The 23,553-nt window shown below is 32.2% G+C and overlaps 10 protein-coding genes and 5 pseudogenes across 15 annotated transcripts, besides 4 other annotated features; 5 read left to right on the forward strand and 10 right to left on the reverse strand.

The window, feature by feature from the left end:
- Nucleotides 1-15,924: part of a mobile genetic element that runs on past the window's edge.
- On the reverse strand, nt 931-1,692 carry TVAGG3_0079480 (annotated as a pseudogene). Its single transcript has one exon. A coding segment is annotated over exon 1 (762 nt).
- Nucleotides 2,629-3,048, reverse strand: TVAGG3_0079490 (uncharacterized protein; the record flags this gene model as incomplete). Its single annotated transcript, XM_051221980.1, has 1 exon — nt 2,629-3,048. The coding sequence occupies one exon, from the start codon at nt 3,046-3,048 to the stop codon at nt 2,629-2,631; it is 420 nt and encodes a 139-aa protein (XP_051106966.1).
- On the reverse strand, nt 4,294-4,951 carry TVAGG3_0079500 (uncharacterized protein; the record flags this gene model as incomplete). Its single annotated transcript, XM_051221981.1, has 1 exon — nt 4,294-4,951. A coding segment is annotated over one exon (658 nt), but the record flags the coding sequence as incomplete, so codon positions are not given.
- On the reverse strand, nt 5,107-5,913 carry TVAGG3_0079510 (organellar and viral DNA polymerase type B; the record flags this gene model as incomplete). Its single annotated transcript, XM_051221982.1, has 1 exon — nt 5,107-5,913. A coding segment is annotated over one exon (807 nt), but the record flags the coding sequence as incomplete, so codon positions are not given.
- TVAGG3_0079520 (integrase core domain containing protein family) lies at nt 6,876-7,823 on the reverse strand (the record flags this gene model as incomplete). Its single annotated transcript, XM_051221983.1, has 1 exon — nt 6,876-7,823. A coding segment is annotated over one exon (948 nt), but the record flags the coding sequence as incomplete, so codon positions are not given.
- TVAGG3_0079530 (organellar and viral DNA polymerase type B) lies at nt 8,867-10,716 on the reverse strand (the record flags this gene model as incomplete). Its single annotated transcript, XM_051221984.1, has 1 exon — nt 8,867-10,716. A coding segment is annotated over one exon (1,850 nt), but the record flags the coding sequence as incomplete, so codon positions are not given.
- Nucleotides 10,734-11,498, forward strand: TVAGG3_0079540 (uncharacterized protein; the record flags this gene model as incomplete). The annotated part of the gene is made up of 1 exon (XM_051221985.1): nt 10,734-11,498. The coding sequence occupies one exon, from the start codon at nt 10,734-10,736 to the stop codon at nt 11,496-11,498; it is 765 nt and encodes a 254-aa protein (XP_051106971.1).
- On the reverse strand, nt 11,761-12,387 carry TVAGG3_0079550 (annotated as a pseudogene). The gene has a single exon. A coding segment is annotated over exon 1 (627 nt).
- On the reverse strand, nt 12,810-13,655 carry TVAGG3_0079560 (annotated as a pseudogene). Its single transcript has one exon. A coding segment is annotated over exon 1 (846 nt).
- Nucleotides 14,031-14,583, forward strand: TVAGG3_0079570 (annotated as a pseudogene). Its single transcript has one exon. A coding segment is annotated over exon 1 (553 nt).
- On the forward strand, nt 14,899-15,335 carry TVAGG3_0079580 (annotated as a pseudogene). The gene has a single exon. A coding segment is annotated over exon 1 (437 nt).
- Nucleotides 15,336-15,466: a terminal%2Cinverted (terminal inverted repeat of Maverick-1B transposon ID:TVAGG3_0079460).
- On the forward strand, nt 15,467-15,787 carry TVAGG3_0079590 (uncharacterized protein; the record flags this gene model as incomplete). The annotated part of the gene is made up of 1 exon (XM_001287613.1): nt 15,467-15,787. One exon carries the CDS (start codon nt 15,467-15,469, stop codon nt 15,785-15,787), a length of 321 nt encoding a protein of 106 aa, XP_001287614.1.
- A 1,432-nt stretch (nt 15,925-17,356) lies between the features above and the next one.
- Nucleotides 17,357-17,393: a mobile genetic element.
- Nucleotides 17,357-17,393: a terminal%2Cinverted (terminal inverted repeat of Banshee-A3 transposon ID:TVAGG3_0079600).
- Nucleotides 17,394-18,297: 904 nt separating this feature from the next.
- Nucleotides 18,298-19,237, reverse strand: TVAGG3_0079610 (uncharacterized protein; the record flags this gene model as incomplete). The annotated part of the gene is made up of 1 exon (XM_001328903.1): nt 18,701-19,237. The coding sequence occupies one exon, from the start codon at nt 19,235-19,237 to the stop codon at nt 18,701-18,703; it is 537 nt and encodes a 178-aa protein (XP_001328938.1).
- A 435-nt stretch (nt 19,238-19,672) lies between these two features.
- TVAGG3_0079620 (surface antigen family) lies at nt 19,673-21,532 on the forward strand (the record flags this gene model as incomplete). Its single annotated transcript, XM_001328904.1, has 1 exon — nt 19,987-21,489. The coding sequence occupies one exon, from the start codon at nt 19,987-19,989 to the stop codon at nt 21,487-21,489; it is 1,503 nt and encodes a 500-aa protein (XP_001328939.1).
- Nucleotides 21,533-21,846: 314 nt separating this feature from the next.
- On the reverse strand, nt 21,847-22,656 carry TVAGG3_0079630 (spectrin binding; the record flags this gene model as incomplete). The annotated part of the gene is made up of 1 exon (XM_001328905.1): nt 21,964-22,656. One exon carries the CDS (start codon nt 22,654-22,656, stop codon nt 21,964-21,966), a length of 693 nt encoding a protein of 230 aa, XP_001328940.1.
- Between the last annotated feature and the right edge of the window lie 897 nt (nt 22,657-23,553).

Here is a 23,553-nt window from a genome sequence, read left to right on the forward strand (position 1 = left end):
TACATTTAGCTTTATTTACTTCTTTTGACTCTGCTTTCTTCTTCAGTTGTACACAATACTTTGGAGCATATGTCAAATCTTTAAATGGTGCAAGGTTCTGTTTATATAAGTCAGTCGTATATGTGAAAAGTTCTCCATAAGAAATAGGTTCGAAATATTTGCACTCCCACAATGTTTTCATAACATCCCATAACGGTGTTGTTCTATCATAACGAACTACATATTTGTTCTCTCTCTTTGTATAAATCTTCATCTGTTTCTCAATGTTCATTCCACCACACTCCTTCAAGATTTCTATATAGTTGCGAATGAAATATGTTGTCATTGGTAATCTTTCGTTTAGCATGTAGTGGTCTTCAACAAGAAGTAAGTCAATAGTTCTAACAGTTTCACATTCTTTTGGTATGTATCTCTTTATTTCATTATGTCTAGAGTCATTGAAATAACCAATGGTAACATTAAATGCTATACCTGTTGCGTCAGAAATTTCTTGTACTTTACTTTGAGGAAAGTCTCTAACACGAATGACTTCTCTCATGTGGTCAATAGTTTCTTCATCTACTCCAGCCTGAATGCAAGCATAAACGAAACAATTGTCCTCTGTCATAAGTGCTGCAGTTCTTTTGTTCAGTTCATTGAAAATTTGATAGCGTTCAAGATTTATAGGTAATGTGCAAAGATACTTCCAGAACTGACCGCTTCTCTTCTTATAAAACTTCTTTTCACCATTATCTTTCCAAAAGCTTTCTATAAGTGCTGGGTTTCCTGTTTGCTTAAGAGCTTCCAAAATGGCTTTCTGGTCATTTGTCAGTGTGCTTTCATCTCTATATGGTCTCTTTTTTGGTTTGCCTTTCTTTACATCTGACATCGTTAAGCCTTCATATTCTGTTAAATCATACATCTTTATTTCAGTAAGATTCTTTATGTTTGTCAAGAAGAAGTCATAGTGCATTTCAACAATACCTGCAGCATTTGCTTCTATCTCTGATATAAAGTTCTCCTTCAAGAGCTGATGTAGTAATGTTCCAATATTATTGAGGTTTAACGTAGAACATTCATACTTTCCACCAAGTTTATAACATACCATCCATCTCTGTTGGAGTTTATTTTAATTTTCTCTAAGAGTCTCATGAAAACCTTACCGAAATGTTTGTGTAAGTAGTCTCTGTTTGGTTCATCTAAAGCTTCGATGTTAAAGTCAATGAGTCTATTGCCTGACTTCACATTTCTCTTCCTATTCTCTTCATCTTTCTTTAACCATCTCTCACCTTCTTTTGGTTTGTCGTCAATGGAACGAATGACATCGTTAGCTTTACGAACTTGTTCTATAGCACTTTTAAACATCTCTCTTCTCTGTTGTTTCAGTGTGTCGTCTCTTCTTCTTGTTTCACCAACGTTTGCATTTGTTATGTCAAACATTTCTCTTCTTACTTCATGAGGTACTGAACGTCTATGATATAAGTCAATAGCAACGTCATTTAAAGGAAATGCTCTTGCATGGACTTCGTCCTCGCCGCGTTGCGGCTTTATGAACTCATGAATTCTATCATAAGTTATTTCACCATTATAGTCTTTAATGAAGTCAGCGAGTGCTTTTTTGTTTGTTGCGTAATGCTTTGCAACATCTATATTAGCTTCTGTAAGAAGTTGTTTTATTTCCGAGTGTTCTAACTTAGACAACTTCCGATACATCTTTAGTAGGAAATAAAAAAAATATTTTTTTGAAAAAATTAGATTAGATTTTTTAAGTTATTTTTCAAAATAATTTAATATTTTTATTTTAATGAAACACATGCAAGATTGCAAGTTCTTTTCATACAATGCTCTCGCTACTGCCATCAAGAATGAGTTCAATAATGCTTCAAATGTTAATGTTATCTTTAACAAGAAGTTTGTGAAAGAATCTAAGTTTGGTCAGTATGTCAGACCATTAGCTATCGTCATTGACCGCAAACGTTATACTTCACAAGAGTTAGCAGTAGTTTTGAAACAAAAGAGTTTCTTCGTGAATGTCAAAGATACTCATTATACTGTTATAAAGAACTCTAACATTGACTTCTTCAGTATTGCTTTAAATCTTTCCGAACAGAAAGAATATAAGAAGGGTGAAACAAATGTGAAATATTATCCTTCATCTCTGAAGACAATAACGAACAAAGATGTTATACAGAAATTCTTACCAAAGGTTGAAGAAGCTTCTATTGACATTGACGAAGGAAGTGAAATGGTTGAAGAAATAGACCCTGAAGTTATTTAAGCAAAAATATATTTTTGAATAACTGAAAGTGTCACCACGTCACCATATGCTACCAGGTTAATTAACTTCTTTTAAAAATGATGACAACATGACATTTTGACAACAACACAGGAAATAAATTTTATCGTTAATGTTTACGTTAATGTTTTTCATTAAATTTTGACAAAGTGCAAATCTTCACTTCGTCAAAAAGTTAATGTTTTTCATTGAAATCGGTAAGTTTTCATTAAATTTTGACAAAGTGCAAATCTTCACTTCGTCAAAAAGTTAATGTTTTTCATTGAAATCGGTAAGTTTTCATTAAATTTTGACAAAGTGCAAATCTTCACTTCGTCAAAAAGTTAATGTTTTTCATTGAAATCGGTAAGTTTTCATTCTTCCTCTTTGAAGTTATCGAAATATTCTGTTATTTTTTCCTTCAGTAATGTTAAGTCTTCTTTGAATGTAAGTATTGTGCAACCTTTGATGTCATAGTGTGTTTGAGGAAGAGTATTTTTGACAATTTCCTTTATTTGCTCATTCGGTGTCATTGAAATCGGTAAGTTTTCACGATAGAACCAGTTTCTGTCAGATTTGTAAATCTTATCAAGGTCATAAAAGCTTTTGTTGTTTCTTCTGACTAAATGCAACATAACCATATCTCTGTCTTCTTCATTTTCCATCTCTTCAGCGTAAATCATATACTTATAGCTTTTTTCCTTTCCTTTTGGTATTGAACGTGGTATTCTTTTCTGTATGCTTTTGTCTTTGGATTCAATGACTTCATCTTTTGCTTGAAGTTTCTTTTCCATCTCTCCACGTTCTGCTTTATATAGTTCATCTAACATCATGAAAATATAACAAGCATAACGAGGTGAAGCCCACATTGCTACAGCGTTTACTAAAAGTCTATGAACATAATAACCTTTCAAACCAGGAGCCAAATTCTTGCGATTTTCGTACGGAATCTCTTCTCTCGGTTTTCCGAGGGAAGCAATCATATGAGGAAATTCTTCTAAAAGTTCTTTTGTCTGTTGGTTTTCAAACCAATGATATGCTTGCTTTGTAGAACGAAGAGCATTCATTATACTTTGCATTTGGTACATGTCATCTTTGACCGAACGAATGAGGCGAAGTTGTTTGTTATATTGTATGTATTCGTATTCTTCATTTATGGCTTCATGAACGATAGCAGTTGTTGTGTTCTCTGATGTTGACATTACTGTCTTTACATACAAAATAAAAAAATAAATAAAAATAAAACTAACTTTATTTTTTCTGTGATAAAGAAATGTTAAAAATTCATGGTTACATATGTGAAAAGAAGTCACGAACAAATGAAGGTCATAAGATTCAGCACATAATTCTGAATTGAATGGTGTGTCATACATGTCAAACCGTCAAGAATTGAAGGAGATACGAGGCTATAAAGATTTTGGATATTTTCTGACACACACCCTGAGGGAAAAGTGACAAACACGACGATAGAAAAAGCGACAAAATGAGAGAAAGTTGTTCCTCGACCAAAATGCAATCATGTTGAAAAGTGACATTTGTAAAGTTGGACGATAGGATTTCCTGAAAAAGTGCAAGACTTGTCTTGAATCAGGACAAGATTTGTCTTGAAAAAATACAAGACTTGTTCTGAAAAAATACAAGACTTGTCTTGAATCAGGACAATTGTTCTCAAATTTGAGAACTTTACAAGAAAAACTGACTAAAAAGTGCAAGTCTTGTTCTGAATCAGGACAAGATTTGTCTTGAAAAAATACAAGACTTGTTCTGAAAAAATACAAGACTTGTCTTGAATCAGGACAAAACTTTACAAAATGTAAACTTTACATAACCGTTTCTATCGTACATGATATTTAGTTGACATTGTAAACTATCTTCATGTAAAGTATGGCGGTTTGAAACCTTCGGGAACCTTCACTTTTTTGACGAACTTTCCGCAGCAATTTTTAAAATTTGTGAAAACTCAACGGTTTGACACGTGCCATATGTCATTTTACTCAGAATTTTGTGCTGAATTCAGCAAAAATAATGAGTTCATTTACTCACAATATTTTTGTACAAAACGACCCCAAACTTTAACTTCTTTTCTGCAGTTTCTAATGCTATCTTAGCGAGTTCATATTCTCTAAATTCTCTCTTTAAATCTTCTTGTTCCCATTGGTCTAGTTCGTATTGAGAATCTCTATAACCATAACATATCTCACGTTCATGTTCTAATTGTTTTTCACACATTTTTCTAACTTCTTCAAACAAAGGTTTAGCATTCTCCACTGTATCTTCGAGTTCTTCTTCATCTAACTTCTCATGAACTTTCTTGTCTATGGAGTCCATAATATCTTTGACATAAAATGCATACTTTACAGAGCACCATTCAGCAACAAAATGAACGAGGTCAGGATGTATGTAAATACCTTTAAATTCATTTATAACGCCCTTAGCAAGCTCATAAAATGCTTGTTTTGAGGTTGAGCCACTTTTGGCTCCACCGTATTCTTTCAACCAAAACTCAAGAATTTCCTGCATTTTAGCACTATTGAGAAATCTGTTTAAATGGTTTAACTTTCCTGCTTCTCTTGCCATCTTTGTTGCATTTATATAACCATCCTTGTCTCTACGTAAGACTTCAATACCGTTATAAGTGCCTTTTGTGAATGTTTCGCCATTAGATTTGTTAGTGAATGTTTTTGCTTCGACTGACATTTCTGTTCTTACATACAAGATAAAAAGTTAGAAAAAAATAAAACTAACTTTATTTTTTTCTATCTTAAGGAAATTCATTATTTTTGTGTTGAATTCAGCAAAAATATATTTTAGGGTAGATGGTTAGATCTAACCTCATTTCTACCCCAGTTATTTTATAAACATTTTACATGATATACGTTATGAATTCGTGAGATTCTAAACAGTTTTGTAGCTTCTATTTCTTCTTTTAGTACATCGAATGTTTTAACAATGCCGAAGGTTTCTTTATACTTCTTCTTGACGTCAGATAATAGGAAATCGTCAGCAGTTGGATAGTTTTTGTTCAGAAATGCTAACATGTCCATTTTATCTTCTGCTGGTTTCTCTACTTCTTTCTTTAAGTCAGCATAGTCGTTTCTCATACGTTCTATCTCTTTGATGGAGTAGTTATATTTCCTCATTGCTGCTTTACATTTAGAACATTGTGGATTCATTTTTGCGTTATACATTGAAATTTGACCTGCTAGAACAACTAAGGCGTCAATGGTTTTCTTTAACTCAAAAGCAGTTGGTTTTATCTGTTCATTCCATACCTGACCTCTTCTATCTTTATCTCTTATCTGCCATACACATTCTGCAACTAATGAAACAAAGTTGTCGTATGTCTTAAATTCTTCGGATTTATATATGTCAGAGATGTTCTTATATACCATGTCGCAATCTTTGTCCATAACTTTATGGTTGCAATGATATCCTAGAAACTCATAATTTACTTTACGTATGAACTTCTTTATTTCTACTGAGTCAGTTGGTTTCACTTCTATTTCATCGAATTCATGAATAGTGAGCTTTTGTTGTTGGATTTCAGGCAATTTGGGTAAATGGTCAATAATGTCCTGCATGTCATAAAGATATTCTTCATTTTCTTCATCCTGTGCGGTACAGTCTAAATTACTTGTTAAAAGTTCTTGCTTTATCTTCTGGATTTTTGTTTCAAAAGTATATGAAGAAGGAATAAAGCTTTTCATCTCTACTAACATAGATGTTGGATTCATGACTAACGAATTTGGTGCTGTTGTTTGAATTGTTGTTGTGCCGATTGTTGAAATCATATCTTTTATACAAAATAAAAAAATAAATAAAAATAAAACTAACTTTATTTTTTTCATCTTAAGGAAATTCATGAAAATTCAAGACCCTTTGGGTCTCGCCGCTTAGCGGCTGAGGGTAGAAATGAGGGTAGATAACTGTTATTTTTGACGAAGTGAAGATTTGCACTTCGTCAAAAAATCCCTGAAATCAAGAATTAATTCCCGTCAAATACAAAAAATGAGGGTAGAAATGAGGGTAGAAATGAGGGTAGATAACTGTTATTTTTGACGAAGTGAAGATTTGCACTTCGTCAAAAAATCCCTGAAATCAAGAATTAATTCCCGTCAAATACAAAAAATGAGGGTAGATAACTGTTATTTTTGACGAAGTGAAGATTTGCACTTCGTCAAAAAATCCCTGAAATCAAGAATTAATTCCCGTCAAATACAAAAAATGAGGGTAGATAACTGTTATTTTTGACGAAGTGAAGATTTGTACTTCGTCAAAAAATCCCTGAAATCAAGAATTAATTCCCGTCAAATACAAAAAATGAGGGTAGAAATGAGGGTAGATCTAACCATCTACCCTAAACATTATTTTTGGTCATGGACTTCGTCCTCGCCGCTTTGCGTCTTTATGTTAAAATAAATGGTACCATTAATGATATCATGACTGTTCTCGTTCATGTCTGATTTACATCTAATGAAAAAGTTTAGAAGAATTTTCTTATTCTTTCTGGCATATTTTTGTCTTTCCAGTACTCCCGCTCTAATGGTCCCAGATGTGTTGGCTTTGACTCTCTCAAGTTCTTAGATGGTATAACATCTTCAACACCTCCTTCATATCTTACTTTATAAGTGTCATCGTTTGTGTTATAGCCAAGTATTTCAATAACCACTCCTCGCTTTGCTTCGTCAATGGTTTCAGCAAGTTTGCCATTACTACTTTCAACTAATTTATGACGAGGGTAAAACGCTATGGAGTCGTCAGCAGCTTTTATAAGATATCCATTACCTTGCGTAGAGTCTACGATATAATAATTTCGACTTAACCTTAAACGTTTCTTTGTCAATGGTTTGTCGTCAAGAACTACACGAACTTTTGTACCAGGAATGAGGGTAAATTGTGTTGAATTTCTGATATTTTGTGTTTGACTTCGTTTCTTTTGTATATACTTTTCTTCTTGTTGTTGTGTCATTGAATTTGGTGTATGTCCTGTTGTAGAATGTGTTGAGGAATTATATACTTCGAGAAAGTGTTTCATTGTTTCTTCGGTAAAGTCTCGCTCTTGATTTAAATCTCTGAGCGTTCTTATGAAGCGGTTTATGATGCCGAGTATGTTATGGTTATGGTCTTCAGTAGTGTAGTGAGTTATGTTATGCTTAATGAGAAAATCTGTGATTTCATTACTGAGATATGCTGAATCCTGGTCTGATGTTAAAGTACTTGGGTTATGTTCTGCTACAAACTTTTGTAAAACTCTTAACACTTCACGAGTTCCTTTATTTTTCATTGGATATGCATATGCTTTACGAGTGTTAACATTAATGAAGATGAGGAATGGTTTATGTCCTCCTTTTCTGCTTTGAATGAGAGTGTCAAATTGGTATGCGTCAGGAGTGTTGGAGTAAATTGGTAAAAAGTAGTCGTAAGGGTTTATTTTTGTTTGATGTACAACATTTTTGTCAAAGAACCTTTTCACTTCAGCTCTGTTAGTAAATCCCCAACTCTTTGCAGCTTCATTGAACTTCTTAAATGACCTCCATGGATGTTGTTCGAATACTTCTTTCAAGCTCATTTATGTAAAGTTAAAGATTTTAACCAACTCGTATCCAAGCGTGCATTGTTATATAAGGAGGCATATAATCTTTTCCATTACCTGCTGGGTCTGTAATACCAGCTACAACATGTGTATGATTTCCTGCAGTTCCACAGAAAATACCTGTGCTAACATCTTTGGGGTCATCTGAGATATCATATCTGTTCATTCCCTGTCTATCCGAACCCGCTGCAAGATTTATATAACCTCTTTTTGTTATTGAATGTGAATGGTTTCCTTCCACAGATGTTCTTCCACTGAACCTATGCATATGTGAAGGAAGGTTTTCAATACCTATTTTCTTTGAACCTCCCATCTTCATTGACTGCGTATTAGTGTAGAATGGAAAACTGTCAACTATTTCATACCATCTACCACCAAATAAAGTGTTTGGATTTATTGGATTCATAGACGTATAAACAGCTCCTATAGGATATATTAAATCATATATGCTCATAACTCTATAAACATATTCTAAAGAACTTATGTCATTAAATACCATTTGGAATGTATCTCCCGGATGAAATGTTGCATTTGTTCCACTTTTATAATGTAATGTTAGTTCAATAGAATTATCCAAGAAAAATTCAAAAGTATCTGGTTGAAGACCTCTAACAAATTCAAATGGAGTTGCTGGTTCACCATTTATAATTTCTGTTGTAAATGTCATTGTATCTGGTTTCGAAAATTTCTTTGTTAGTTCTGCATCCACATAAGTTTTGTCTGCTTTTTTATCTAACATTGCGGGTAGTTCATATGCTTCAAAGTTTCTGGCATGATCTTCGATATTCCTACAACTCTTATCTAAATTGTTAAGAGTATCTTTTACGCTTGTACTCGGATTCTCTAAAGGTGCACTTGAACCCAAATCATAGTTCAATATTATGTCGTCTGCTCTAACAGTAGTGAAGGATTTATGTGTATGGTTCTTGTCAGCTTTACTATTTAATGTAGCTTGAAGTTCATTTATATCGGAGATATTGTGTTTATGAGATTTCAAAACTTTGTTCATTGCTTCGAGTTCAACTTTGTCAGCTTTACTTTTAATAGCATCTTCAAACGTTATTTTTGCCTTAACTCTCAATGTAAATCTTGGTTCAACTAATACACCGTTAACATTGAAAGTAGAGGCATAAATTTCACCGGTATAACCAAATGCTTCTGGTGCTTTAGCTACATCATACTGTACAGTACAGCTTATGTCATAACCTTTAGCACGAATGTATTTATATCTTCTTTCATTAACATCTTCCGTCTTCACTTTTTCATCCTGTGTTAAATATCCATGGTAGTCCGTTATAATCTGTTCATCTGAAGTTATATAATGAACATGGTTTTTATCTGCTTTTTCGGCTAATTTCTCTTCTATCTCATTTATTTCAAGTTCATGCCTACCACCACCTCCCGAAGAAGTATTTTTCTTCAGCTCTTGAAGAACGTCCACTTCGCCATCTTTGGTGTCAATAATGAGACTTTGAGTTAAAACCTTTCCTGTCTTAATGGATGTTTGTAAAACTTCTTCTTCACCGTGTTCGGGGTCATGGTCGTCATCATATCTTGTGAAATCAGAGATGTTGTCATACATTAAGCATATCTGTCTCAAAAGTTCTGCTATTTGAAACTGGAACGAAAGATATACAGAACTTTCATCATCTCCTAAAGTCAAGTCTGCTTTCTTAAGTATTTCTTGAATGTATGCAATGAGAACAGAGTACCTTGGAAAATATTCGAACAATATTTCATTAGCTGTTGGTTTTGGTGGTTCTTCTGGAGTTTCTGCATCTCTTGACTTCAATGCTCTTGCTCTCAAAGACCTAAATGTTAGAGCACTGGGTTTTACAAAGGACTTTATAAATGCTTTAATAGTTCCTGGTAAGTTATTGTTAGCATTAAGTAAGTTCCTTATGCTTCCATCATGTACGTCCATAGCACTATGTAAAAAATCTATACTTTTCTTGTAGTCAGCAATAGACTGACTGTGATTTTTTAAAGATTTGTCAATACCTTTAAGCCAATCTTCATGCATGTCTGATACTGAGCCAAGAATATCATTTGCTTCCTTTAGTGTATTTTTTGCTTCTCGTAAAGTATCCAATCCCGTACGTGCATTGTTTGCTATACGTCTTACAGTATCTATTTGACTCCTTGTTTCTTGCATCCAACCAGATAAAGTTTTAATAGTATCCGAACCATTTGAAATGAAGTTCAAAGCATTTTTAACGTCATCTAAAGCTTCTTCACCAAGTACTGCCCATATCTTTCCGATTTGGTATTGAAGAACTCCATATGAAGCAGCTGTTAAACCAGTATTTATAAGGTCCCATATCCATGATTTAGCAGTTTTTCCATCCTTTCCATCCTTTCCATCCAAACCGTTTTCGCCTTGAGGTCCTTGTATTCCTTGTATTCCTTGTATTCCTTGTGGTCCTTGTGGTCCGGTGTCACCCTTCTCTCCTTTCAGTTCATCTTTATGTTCGTTATAATATTCTAATGTCATAAGGTGTACATCATTACTGCTACCAGCAACGCCGAGAATTTGTTTCTCATTCATGACTAAATTCTTTAGGCATTTAATGTTGTCGTCAAATCGAAAGCTCTTTAACAATTCAATGAGAACATTCAGTACTTTCACTAATGAGGCATCTACTGTAGAATTTATATATTGCACCGTTCCATCATTTATGATAGGAACTTTACTTATTGTAATGAATGGGTCATAAGTGTTAAAAGTATCGAAATCAATGACTTTTTTAGTTTTTCCATCGTCAATGACTAAATCATTGCCTTCAATGGTTAAAGTTGAGTTTTCGTTTACTAGTTCATGTGCTCTTCTTGCTTCATTTGTTTCATACGCATATGCAGCAATAGTCATATTTTAATGAGAATAAAATGTTGTTCTATTTGCAAAGTACAGACCCAAACGAATATGGAACAGTAAAGCTTCAAACAAACTTAGGTCTTCAGAATGAAGCACTTGCTTTCAGAGTTGTTGACTTCAATACTATCGCAACTTTTGTCATAACAGATGAAACAGATTTCATAGAGATTGAAATAGATGACAAAAGAAGTTTTATAACATTTCCTAACAGAGCAGAGTATAGAATAGATAAAATTGCTGGAGTCATAGATACTCTCATAAATGAAGAAACTATTGACAACATAGATGTCGAACTCTCTTCTGAGGGAACATTGAAGTTCAGTAGCAAGAAAGAGTTCAAGATAACACGAATGAGTCATAGAGTTCAACTTCTTTTAGGAGCATACCATATGCAACTACCTTTGAAAAGTGTTGACAAAACGATTGAGATGAAATCTGTTCCATACGTATGTTATGGCAATTGTTTATACATTGAGTCTAAAATAGCTAATGTCACAGGCATTTCAGGAGTTAATAGTAAAGGTTCAGTAGAGTATAAATCTTTCTGTTATGAAGTAAATTCAATGTTCATTCCAAACGTTCCTGTCATAGCAACTCATTTAGGTAAATGGGTTCGCATTAGTCCTCATAATTTGAAAGACATGCAATTCAGACTTGTTGACTTTCAAGGAGAGCCTGTAGAACTGAAGGCACCAGTGCGAATGACTGTTGAAGTTGACTTTTTAGAAAATATTAAATGCAACAGCTTACAAGAGAACTCAGAGCTAAAAATATAAAGTATGAATGTTATGTATTAGGTCATGAACTTTGGTTGTTGCTGTTTGATGAAACAAATGAGTTAGTTATGTCAGTCAAGAGAACAGAAAAATATTGTGTTAGTGAAAACTGCACCAAGTCAATAAGATTAGGTTTGCATTATGAAGATGAGTTCGATACTGTTGAAGAAGTTTTGGACAGATACTATAAGTTGTTAACTTGAAATTTTTTGACTGACGGCGCAAAGCGCCAAGATGGGCTCAAAGAGCCCTCCTGACTGCTTTAATTTACTAAAACATATTTCAAACAAAGCTTATAGTCAGTAGATAGTTTTGTATACTCGTTCGAATATTTATACTTAAACTCAACTCCTGGAGTACCTGGTATTTCAATGATGCGGATGTTACCTATTTTCATGAATAGTGGAGTTTGACCACAGCATTCGATTTCAGGGTCGAGATAGTCAATGACACATTGTTTCCCTGTTATTCGTGAGATAACATTTTCAAGGTCCTCCTTTGTTAGAATTATTTGGTTCTTACTTATAAGATTTGTCAAAAGCTTCTTATCGTCTTTGAGTAAAATTGTTTGGTATAACTGAAGAAGGTAATGGTCTACGTTATCTGAAGGATTTGTTTGAACATTTGTGTAAGGGTTGTCGTTGGCTTCTCTTGAAAGAATTTGGTCCAGTGGTGGATACTCTAACTTAACATCTGATGTAGCGTTAGCGTTTGAAGCTGTGTTTAAATTCACGGATGCGCAAGACGAAGTTTAAGTTGGTTCTGGTTCTTTCAAACACTCTGAACTATAGTTCTTTATGACAATATTGTTTGTCGTTCGTGAGTCAACATTTGATGTTGGTTCAATTGGAACATTAACGGCACCAGCTAAGATGGATTTGCTTCTCATTTCATATAGAATAAAAACCTTTTATATGTATGAAATGAACAATATACTCGACAAGGGTTTGAATGTAAAGCTAACGAATGAAAATATTGTTGAATTCACTGAGACAGGAGCTGTGTATAAAGATGTAGAACTACTGAACAAAAGAGCTAAGGGAAGAAGCAGGAACATGAACAAAGGGTGGAAGCCTATAAAAATTTATGTCAATGATGGCTCAGGAGGTTCAAACATAAAGTATGCAGAAAGTTATAGAGTTTATGCTCTCAAAGGTGAAAAGCCTTCATTTAAGAACAGCTATTCTAACGCATATCCTCAAAAGCTAACGGATGGGAAGTGGATGATATGAATGACAGCAAAAATATTAACAGAAATGGCGACAGAGATGCATGGAATTTGTTTACCATCAGTCAATTGAAGGTTAAACTTTAAAACAATGTTGGTCGTTCCCATGGAATATTTTTGACTTTAATGGTATTAGTCATGATATGAATCTCAAGGTATGAACGAGGAGAGATGAGAGACTTATATGCTTCCCAAATTTCTTCAAAAGGTAATGTTATACCTGACTGTTTCCAAATGAGTTCAATATCATAGCGTGAGAAACCTTGAAAGATAACGAAGTCAGTTATGAGACGTTTTATGTTTAAAGCAAAAACGCCATGTTTGCATAAGTATTGCTACAGTTAAATGGTAATGTCTGACTTTAGTTATGATGTTAGCTAATGGTGAGTCAGGCTTTGACACTAAACCTTTTCCGGCGAAGTCGTCACAAACGAGCAGAGTGTTTGAAGGATACTTTTTGAAGGGGTATTTTGAAAGTTTTGATAGAATGTAGTTTGTCAGTCGTTTCATATCGTAAACTCCTGAGTATTGACGTAAGTGGTGTTTGTCAATAATTCTTTCCATCTCTCTGAAGTCTTTTGCATTCCTGACTGTATAAATCACAATGGCATAATATTTCCTCTTACGTCGAATGTAACGTTGAAGAAATTCAATGAGTTCGCTATCTGGAACTTTAACGACAGATGCTTGAACTTTACTAATGTTTTCGCTGTTGAATCCATAGAGTCTGAAGTTGCTGATATAATGATTTGGTCATAGTAAGAGTCGTTTCCTAAACGCTCTGTTATGAGTATATGACGAATGAGGTTAAATGTCTTACCTGAACCCATCTTTCCACAATAGAAATACACACCATTTGAACAGAATTCATAATCTTTGCTGAAAGGAAGAATAAGAGAAGAGTTAAGTTTGTCTGTAGTTTCATTCATGTCTTCATCTACGTCATGTATTAAATGCTTCATTTTATCTCCATTAAAAATGCAAGTCAGAAATATTCAGAACATAGCACCGAGTCTAACTGACAAGAGTATAAAGATATACTATGAACACGTTATGATGAAACCACCAAAATTCAAGAAAGTCAGTATACTTATGAATATCCAAGACACTGGGTAGAGTATGTAGGAGGTGAGAAAGCTATTGAAATCAGACAGGTTCGAAGTATTCCAGCAGGAAGAACAATATTATTGAAGAACTTTAATGTTTTGAGGTATAATGATGAAACAAAGAAGCAAGATAGTTTTCCTGTTGCTGTGTATGTGAACTTAGATACAGGAGATGACATGAAAGTTTTTAACACAAAGCTTCAAACGGTAGTGAGAGAACAACTGACTGCGGAAGGACATCCATTACCTTCAGAAGTTACCATAGCATATAATTTTGAAACAAACTCAATAGATTTTAAAGTCGTCTCTGCAAAGAAGTCAGGTTTTACATTTAATGAAGCAGATGTATATTCGAATGAAAACTTCAAAGCTATTGCATGGTTAGATAATGACGATTGCTTTAAGAAAATATTTAAATAGTGACTCAACGATGTCAATAGATGACCTTCGTGGAATGTTACCATCGACGTTTACAGTTGAAGGTTCAGCAGGATTGCTTACAAGATTGTCAATTGGTGGTATTTGGTCTCGTGAGAACATTGTTATAAAATCCAGTATAAGTGAATTTGCTGAAGAATCTATATTATGTCTTTCAAACTACATGTATTCGCCGCCGAAGCATTATAGTATAACAAACTTTGTCAGTAAGTTTAACATAAGACTTGTCGAACCTTCTTCAATGAAAGATGTTGTGCTACCTAAAGATGGAAAGGATGGACTCATTATTGAGATGATTTTAATAGCATATTAAATGAGCTTGTTCTTGAAGGTCATTCATGATGAAATAACTGTTGTAGAAGATGTTAGCAATTGTTCAGACATTTTGAAGCGTATAGATGATATAAGAAATAAGTTAGATAGACCGCAAAGCGGTGAGGGCGAAGCCCGTGAGAACGCTTATGTTTCATTGACTTTCTCCAGTAACGAGAACTTTTATGAGATAATATTGAAGAGAGATGATTTTAATATGGTGTAAATGGTAGCTTGGGCAGCTTTAGGCGCAATGGGAACAAAAGCATTAGCATTTGGAGCAAAAGCACTTGGAGCTTATGACGCAGTAAATAAAATGAGTGGAGGAAGGGTTTCGAAGACATTAGATGCAAATAAAGGGAAGATTGGAGGCTGGGTTGCAAAGAAGTTAAGATTAAATAAAATAGGGCTCATAAATAAAGCATCCAATTTGGTTGCGACTGAGTCAGAAAATGCTTTAGGAAAGGACGATGAGTTTGCAAAACACGCAAAAGACTTTAATGACCAGATGAAAGGTGAAACAATGCATTTAAATAGATTCGATGGAACTAAAGAAAATGTTTCTTCTCCACCAGTAGTTCTTCCGTATGGTCCCTATGGAATGTATGGAAACCCTTACGAAAGACCATTTGACCCATTGACTGGTGGAAGTAATGGTATCATTACGGACGAAGAAGAAAGATAGTCAAGTTGGAGACAGACGTGAAGAAAGCAACTAAAAAGAAACCAAGGAAGAGAGTTATAAAGCAATGAATTCAACAGGTTAGAAATGAGGGTAGAAATGAGGTTAGATCTACCCTTCTACCCTAAATTTATTTTTGTGCTATGTTTTCATACGTGTGAGGGTGGTGATATCATTATTTTTTAAGTTTATTTTTATATAAATGACGAAAACTATTGAGATAACAAACTACAACGGTCATGAGTTCAAGAATTTGTTCTTCGTTCCTCGTGAAAATACATTCTATCAGATACGAGGGAGAAAGGGTAAAGTTAGTTTGAGCGTTTATGAAGGAATGAAGAATGGAAAGTTTATACAAGCATACGATACAAACGGTAAACGTGTTTCATTACATTTGTCAAAACTTACTAACATTTATTTTGACAGTGACTTTGACCTATATGAAGAAGAAAGTGAGTCAGAAGATTATGAGCTGTTATGTGAAGCACAGCAATGGGAGGAGTTGCAATACTTTTGTAAGTGAGAACGTTTATTTTTTACATTAGTGAAGTCGTTTGTGAAAACGTTAGTGAAGTGAAGTGGTTGGCGGCTTTGTAAATATTTAATGTTAAGTTAGTGTTGTCGTTTGTGTTGTAAAATATACGTTACTGGTTTTGTAAATATTTAAGGTTAAGTGGTGTACGGAGGCGCGCAGTGCCACAGTACACGACTTAGCCATACTAACTATAAACTCCTCTAAAAGTTTTCTTAAAACCTTCGCTGTTGAGTTGGAAGACTTGTTTTTCAATAATTTAGTTTTGAGAACTTTACGTGTCATATCATCCAATATGGCAAAAAATGGAAAAGAAACATTACCGTGAAGGTAATGAATATCGCAGTGCCATATCAAATTCTTTGATATGGCACGATATTTGGTAGGTGGATCTGCTGGTTTGTAATCTCTTTTTGAAGATAAACCTGATTCCATCATAATTTTTTCCACTTGATGATGCTTTATTTTTTGTAAATTGTCAAAAATTTGATCTTTTGTCAAATCTTCTATATTTTCAAATTCTTTTGCAATTTCTTCTTTTTCTTTCTCACAATCGGGATTTTGAGCAATATTTTGAAACCTTTTAATCAATAAATAAGTTTTTGAAATTCCTCCTTTATATTGTGAAACACAAGAATTAATTAATTGTTTTTGCTCAAATGTTGGTGGATTTGGTATTCTGCCGCGACTAACTTTTGGTAATTCGATTTCTTGAAGTTGAAATGCTCTTCTTATTGTATTTTCGGCAACATTCAATTTAATTTTACCATTTTCCAATTCAACTTCCTTTCCCACACTTTTGTAAGATTCACCTTCTTCTATTCTTCTTTTAGCATCAAATAGCCATTCTCTGCTTATAGATTTGGCAGTAGTCATAAAAGTGGTCCTTCTTTTGTGATAAGATTCAAATTTGAATGTGGATGATAAATAAAAATCAAAAATAATTGTTATAATTTAAATGAAGAAGTAATTTAAAACGATTTTATTTATGATCAAATTTTATATATTTTTTTGGATCAAATCCATTTTAATAGAATTTATATACTATTCATCTATTAGTAAACACTACCGTATATTATTTTTTAAGCTATCTTATTTTTTGAAATTTTATTCAAATCTTTGGTCGCAAGAAGAATTGCATGATAAATAAAAACATTTAATCAAAGTCAATTTTATTTTTCATATTCAAATGGACTGAGTGTTAACATTTAACATTTTTTGCTAATTGTCGTCAAAAATTAGGCGTAAAGCAAAAATTGATATTTCATATGGTTTTATGATAAATAAGCATTATATTCCCACTCATTATATTCGTAAAGTTTGAGGTTTATCCTTCGCTTTTAAGATCATTGAATTTGATTTTTATATAAAATAGTTATATATTAGAAAATAATATGAGTTTATGTGATATTATTTTTCAGAAGATTTCATTCTATATGCCTATGAAAAGTACTCTCAAAACTAACTTTTTCCTAATTATAATTAAATCTAGAATATTGTATTATGCTTAGTATTATTTCATTTTTCTCATTCAATTTAGAATTTACAAATGTCAAAAAATTGAGAGCTGTCACTTTTGATGAATTTCTGTTTATTACATTATTACTAGGATATCATACAGTGTTTCATTATTTATAATCAAATTAAGTAAATTTGCAACTGACTTTTTAGTGTATTTTTTTTTGAATGCTTTCAGAATTATATTTGCTACTAAACAGAATTGTTGTTAACTTTATTATACGATTTTAAAGTTTTAATGATATACTTTTCTGATAATTACAAAACGATATGAACTTTTTCTGATAATACTGTTAATTTTTTTTAAAAAATAGTTTTGGATTCGGTTGTATTACTTCTCAATAACAAAGCAATTCACAAAGATTTTTTGAATCTAGAATGGCTGTTTATCCATTTTAGACTGCTCACAATATGGTTTTTCTGCATACTTGCCGAAATCAGAGATCTAAAATCAAACAATCTCGATAACAAACACCTCAATCCCACTTTACTGGTCAAAATTCTTGAAGTCTTACTTTACTGCACTAATTAATCATAATTTACCTTTAACTAAAAAAAATATTACATAAATCTAACAAAAAAACCTTTAGCAATAAAAATACATTTGCTCAAGCCTATCGGCAACTCAAATCTAAAAAACTTTTTATAACATTCTTATTACAATTTTTATTTTATTTTTATATTTATATTTTTTAGTTCACTTTTTAAATAATGATCTTTAGATTGAACCAATAACGCGATTTTCCATATAAATCGCGATTTTTTTGAAAAATCGCGACCACAATAAAATCGCAATTCATTAAAAAACGCGATTTTAAAAAAGTGGTTGCGGTTTTCCCTATTTGTATGAAAAAAATTTGAAAAATTAGACTAAGTTTGCTAATCCATGGATGAGGAGTGCGTGGAGCTAAAATCTAAATCGAGAGAAATAAAATACAATAATATTTATATATATTTACTCCTTGGAGCAAGTACGAAAAGATTAGGTATATTGATATATGACATTTGGAATTGAGAGTACCCCAAAAATATGGGGAGAGATTATATATCATATTTTTCCTGATGAAATTTCATGATAATGACTTGAGCACAGCGTACCGATCGAATTAATTGATAAATTCTGACAATTATTTTCATGTCACATGTTATCATATAATATTATAACTGTCTTGAAATAAAAAATGAAAATATTCGCTCCGATCATGGAGATTAACGATGTGTTTTAAAATATAGATTTTTGCAAGAAATGATTATATTCTGAGATCAGAACCTGTCTGTACAGATGTGTTTATTCAATTTGTTTTACAACTATTAAAAAAATGAAGTTTTATTGACATTTTAATCAAATAATAATAATAAAAATCTTATAAACAGAGTTTAACTTGTTTAATATGAGTCATTTGCGTCAATGTAATCAAACAGTTGGAATTTCGTTTTTGGAACGGATTTGAATTCAGTATTAGCAGTATTGATATTTGATAATCCTGAATTTTGTATGACTTCACGTATTTTTTCTTGGCATTCTGAAATTGCATCATTGTGCGCAGAAATATTATTTTTAATTTCGTTAAGTCGCATTTCTTTTGAACTTTCATTAAGTCCGGCTTGTTCAAGATATTCTGCATATAATTGAGAGTATTTTGATTGCTCGTTAACATAGTCTGAGGGAAGTTCAAGTTGTGAAAGTTCGTTGTTTTGGCATGTAGTATCAAATACATCGAATTTTGTAGGAAATGTAATTGTGCGCTTAAGTTCTGGTGATATTTGATTGATTAATTCGCCATATAATTCACTGATCTGATTCATTTTCTCAAGATACGATTTCCATTCTAGATGAGCAGGCTCTAAAATTGTAGGCTGCAAGTTTTTCTGTATCTTTTTTAAAGTCTCGTTAGCCGCATTCAGATTTTGCTCAACTTCCATAATATTTGAATTTTTATTATGAACTCCAATTTAATATATTCTTCTTTTGATGGATGTATAGATGAAAAATATGAATTAGAGATCACCAAAATTCTGAGTCTTCATTCTCAAATTTTACAACTATTCAATTTTTAAAACTTAAAATTCACTTTTTCTCTATGAGAGAATGGATATTATTCTTAATACCTATGATGGTAACATATAGATATCATTATGTATCATTGTATAGTTTTATTATGTCAAAAAATCTTATATCATATTATTTTCTATTATATCTTTGATTGTGACTATATAGCCTAATATTATGTAGCCAATTCAGATAACAGTTATAGAATAAAAGAATAAGAACTGTTTTGTTGGGTGTTGACTTCAATATCATTTGATTTTGCCTTGAAATGTATTTGATACTTTTGTAAACAATTTTTTTCCCCTTCAAAATTTCGATTTTGTTTTTATTAGCCTATACAGATATCAGCTTCAATTTTACTATTGTAAATAGTACAATTGAAATCCAACATTCAAATACTACGTCATATCCTTCGAATTTAGTGATTCCAGAGAAAATAAAATTTCAAAATTCAGATTTCTCAGTGACATCCTTAGGTGAAAGCCTGTTTGAGAACTCTTCAATAGAATACATCAAATTTCATGATAAAATTACTTCAATTAAATCATCAATTTTCCGAAATTGCTTCAATCTAAAAAAAGTTGATATGCAAGTACTAAATTTAACGAGAATTCCTGATCATATGTTTGATTCTTGTACCTCTCTTACACAAATTATACTCCCTCTCAATATAATAGAAATAGGAAAATTTTCTTTTTATAACTGTTCGAATTTACAGACCATTGATATCGAAAACAGCTCAATTACGACTTTGTCAGACTATTCATTCGCAAACTGCGCGAAATTAATTACAATTAAACTCCCAAAGAATCTTTGTCAAATTGGTGAGTATTGTTTTGCTAACACTTCCTTAAACACATTGCATTTACCAGAAACGACTCGAAAATTATGCGAAGGCGCATTTTATCATACTAAATTAGAAAATTTAGAAATTTCAGATTGTTTAATTTCCAAAATCACCTCATATTCATTCGCACACTGCAATCTAACATCCATATTTCTACATCCGAGCATCAGATCCTTAGGAATTTCATGTTTTGAAGGAAATAAGTTTTTAAAGTCAATCGATATCTCATATACGAACGTTGTTATCATTAATTCATCGGCATTCAAAGATTGTTCATCATTATCATCCATATCATTTTCCATCATTACTAATTTTTTAGGTGATCATTGTTTTGAAGGTACAAATTTCACTCATTTTGAAACACCCGATTCTGTTCATCATCTAGGAATGTGTGTATTCAAAAACTGTCCTAATTTAGTTCAAGCAGACCTTGGATCTATTTCATTTGACAAAGTTCCATACGGATTCTTCTGGAACTGCCATAAATTTAATTCTATCAAACTCCCTCGTCACCAGTTCTTCATTGAACCACATGCATTCGAAGGAACTGGATTTACTCATATTAGGTTTCCAAATTCACTTCTTGGCATAGGCGATTATGCATTTTCACATTGCCATAATGCATTGACTATTGATATCAGCAATTTGGAGTTTACATTAACAGGTACACATATTTTCGAAGATTGTCCAAATGTTGAAACATTTCTTTACGCGGAAGAAGATATCTATTTTCCAGACTATCTTTTAAGTGGGTGTGGTTTATCTTCTCTTGTTTTGCCAGCGAATATAATCGGTATTGGTTTTGGATGCTTCATGAATTGTAAAAATCTTCGAACTGTTAATCTTCTTAAAACATCCATCACAAAAATCCCGGATTACGCTTTCTTTGGTTGTAATCTTTCAACTATTTTATTGCCGAAGAGTGTAAATGAGATCGGATTGTATTCTCTTGGTCATAACACTTCTACGACCATTATATATTATGGTCACAATGTCCCAAATTTCGGCTATACTGATACATTTGGATCGATTTTTGTTCATTTTGATTATCCAACCGATTTATTCTGCGGTCAAAATGTTGAAAGAGTCCGACTTCGGGAAATTGGCGAAAACGGAGAAGAGTTACCAGAAATTGTTTCAGATTTCGCATATTCAATGAATTATTTTGCAATTTTTGTTCTTACTTTATTCCTTATGTTCCAATTCAAACGACTTTATTCTCTAAATGTGAAACGATTCTCCCGCAAAGAGAGAGAACGATTTCTCAAAACTGCATGAAATTCTATTCTCTTTTTTTAATCATAAAATGTTTAGTATTCTGTCTTAATATATATTTCTACATTCTACTTGTTATGTAACTCATATTATTATCAAATATTATATTTCTTTCATTAATATGAAATATATATTTATTTTATCAATGTGTTTGTTTGATATATTGAATTCAGTATTACTTTATGATTGAGAAATATTTAAGAAATCTTACATCAATTCCTTATATGATATATGATTGTTTTCACAAATATACTACATGTAATGTGGATTCTCTTGGTCTAACATATATAATGTGGTAATCGAGAGTGTCAAGATTTATAATATGTTTATTGGTTAATATGATGTTTATTGTGAAAATATTTTTGGTTAATATGAATAATAAATATGTTTATTTTAATTAATTAAATGAAGAAAAATCAATATTCATATGAAGAATAGTTTGGAAATAAGAATATTGTTAGATAAGATTATATTAGATTACTTGGCTCCAATAGATATTAGAAAATCTCTTACATTATCTCTAGCATATTTGAGTGCAATTTTCCCATTAGTCTTTGCTTCTTTATCAGTTCCAACAGAGATAATATGTTTAACAACTTCAAGATGACCATTAGCTGATGCTAAAATGAGTGGAGTGTATCCACCATTAACCTTTGCATCTTTATCAGCTCCAACAGAGATAAGATATTTAACAACTTCAAGATGACCTTTAGCTGATGCTAAAATGAGTGGAGTCCATCCATGTTTATCCTTTGTTTCTTTATCACAGCCACAATCAATAAGTGATTTGACAAGATTAAGATTTCCATTTTCACTTGCAATATGAAGTACATTCTTTTCATCTTCTGTTGTCTTCTTCCAAAGTCCTTCTTCACAAGCCTTTGAAATCATTTCGCGATTGTTTTTAGATGAAAGATCTACAAAAAATTTGTAAACTCTATCAAAATCTTTGGCTTTCTTAAGTGATGAAATTTTGGTTAAAAATTCGCTTGAAAAGTTGTGTGATTCATTAGTTCGAGTCGTTGTAGTTGCTTTGGAAGCATTTTGTATTTGGTTTTGTAATGATTTTATTTCTGCTTGAAGCCTTTTGATTTCATTTGTAGAATCAGGCGATTGTTTGCTGTTTTTGCTGATAAAATCAATGATTCCATCAAATATATTGAATTTCATGTACTTTTTGACGATCTTAAGAATTGAAACGACTTCTTCAAAGTTTTGGATAGTAACATTCGCCTTTCGTGTATTGATATATATATATATCTTTGGAGGTGAGACTTGATGAAGACTGCTTAAGAAGAGTAACGTACTGATCTGCTGTCAAACGTGAATTTTTCATGATTGTTTTGATGTCACTGATATCGAATATATCAAAAAAAGTTCTCGTTTTGAATATAATCACTGATATGAGCAGCAATGTATTCAAAATCCAGATCCATGGCCGATTCGATTTTTTTTTTGAAATGTCGTAACTTTACAAATAGTCTGAAAAAATAAATTTAGACTCAAATAATCACATAGTTTGTTTACTATAACACATTGAGAATGGAAATTTATTTATAACCGTTTCCGAACAAATTACGATAAAATTGGCATTTATGAACTAGACTTCTAATCTTGTTAAGTATCACATTGATCTCACATTTTATTGCAGTGTATCCTCGTCACAACGAATTCTTGATAAGTGCTTAACTTCCAAATTTTATTTCGATTATTCTCTTAAATCTCAAAGTATTCTCTAAATAAATTTGCTTATTCTAAAATGATGTCTTTATTTTACATAATAATCTTTGTATTCGAATATATGTGAAATGAACTCATATATGAAATTGATAACAAATATTTGCTTATTTTACCAATGGTGGCATGCTTGTCCGAATGGCATGCATCGTTGCCTTAGGTCCGAAATTAGATTATATCAAAGAATGTTTTTCTCATTTCAATAATTTGAACTGGAGGTTATAAAGCTAGATTATAAGTTTCAAAAATGTTATGTTCATACTTCTTATCTAATATTACAATTTTTGTTTAAGAAGTGAATCAATTTTTATGATTCTTTTGATCTTTATT

The sequence above is a fragment of the Trichomonas vaginalis genome, chromosome IV (genome assembly GCF_026262505.1).
Source record: "Trichomonas vaginalis G3 chromosome IV, whole genome shotgun sequence".
Lineage (NCBI taxonomy): Eukaryota > Parabasalia > Trichomonadida > Trichomonadidae > Trichomonas > Trichomonas vaginalis.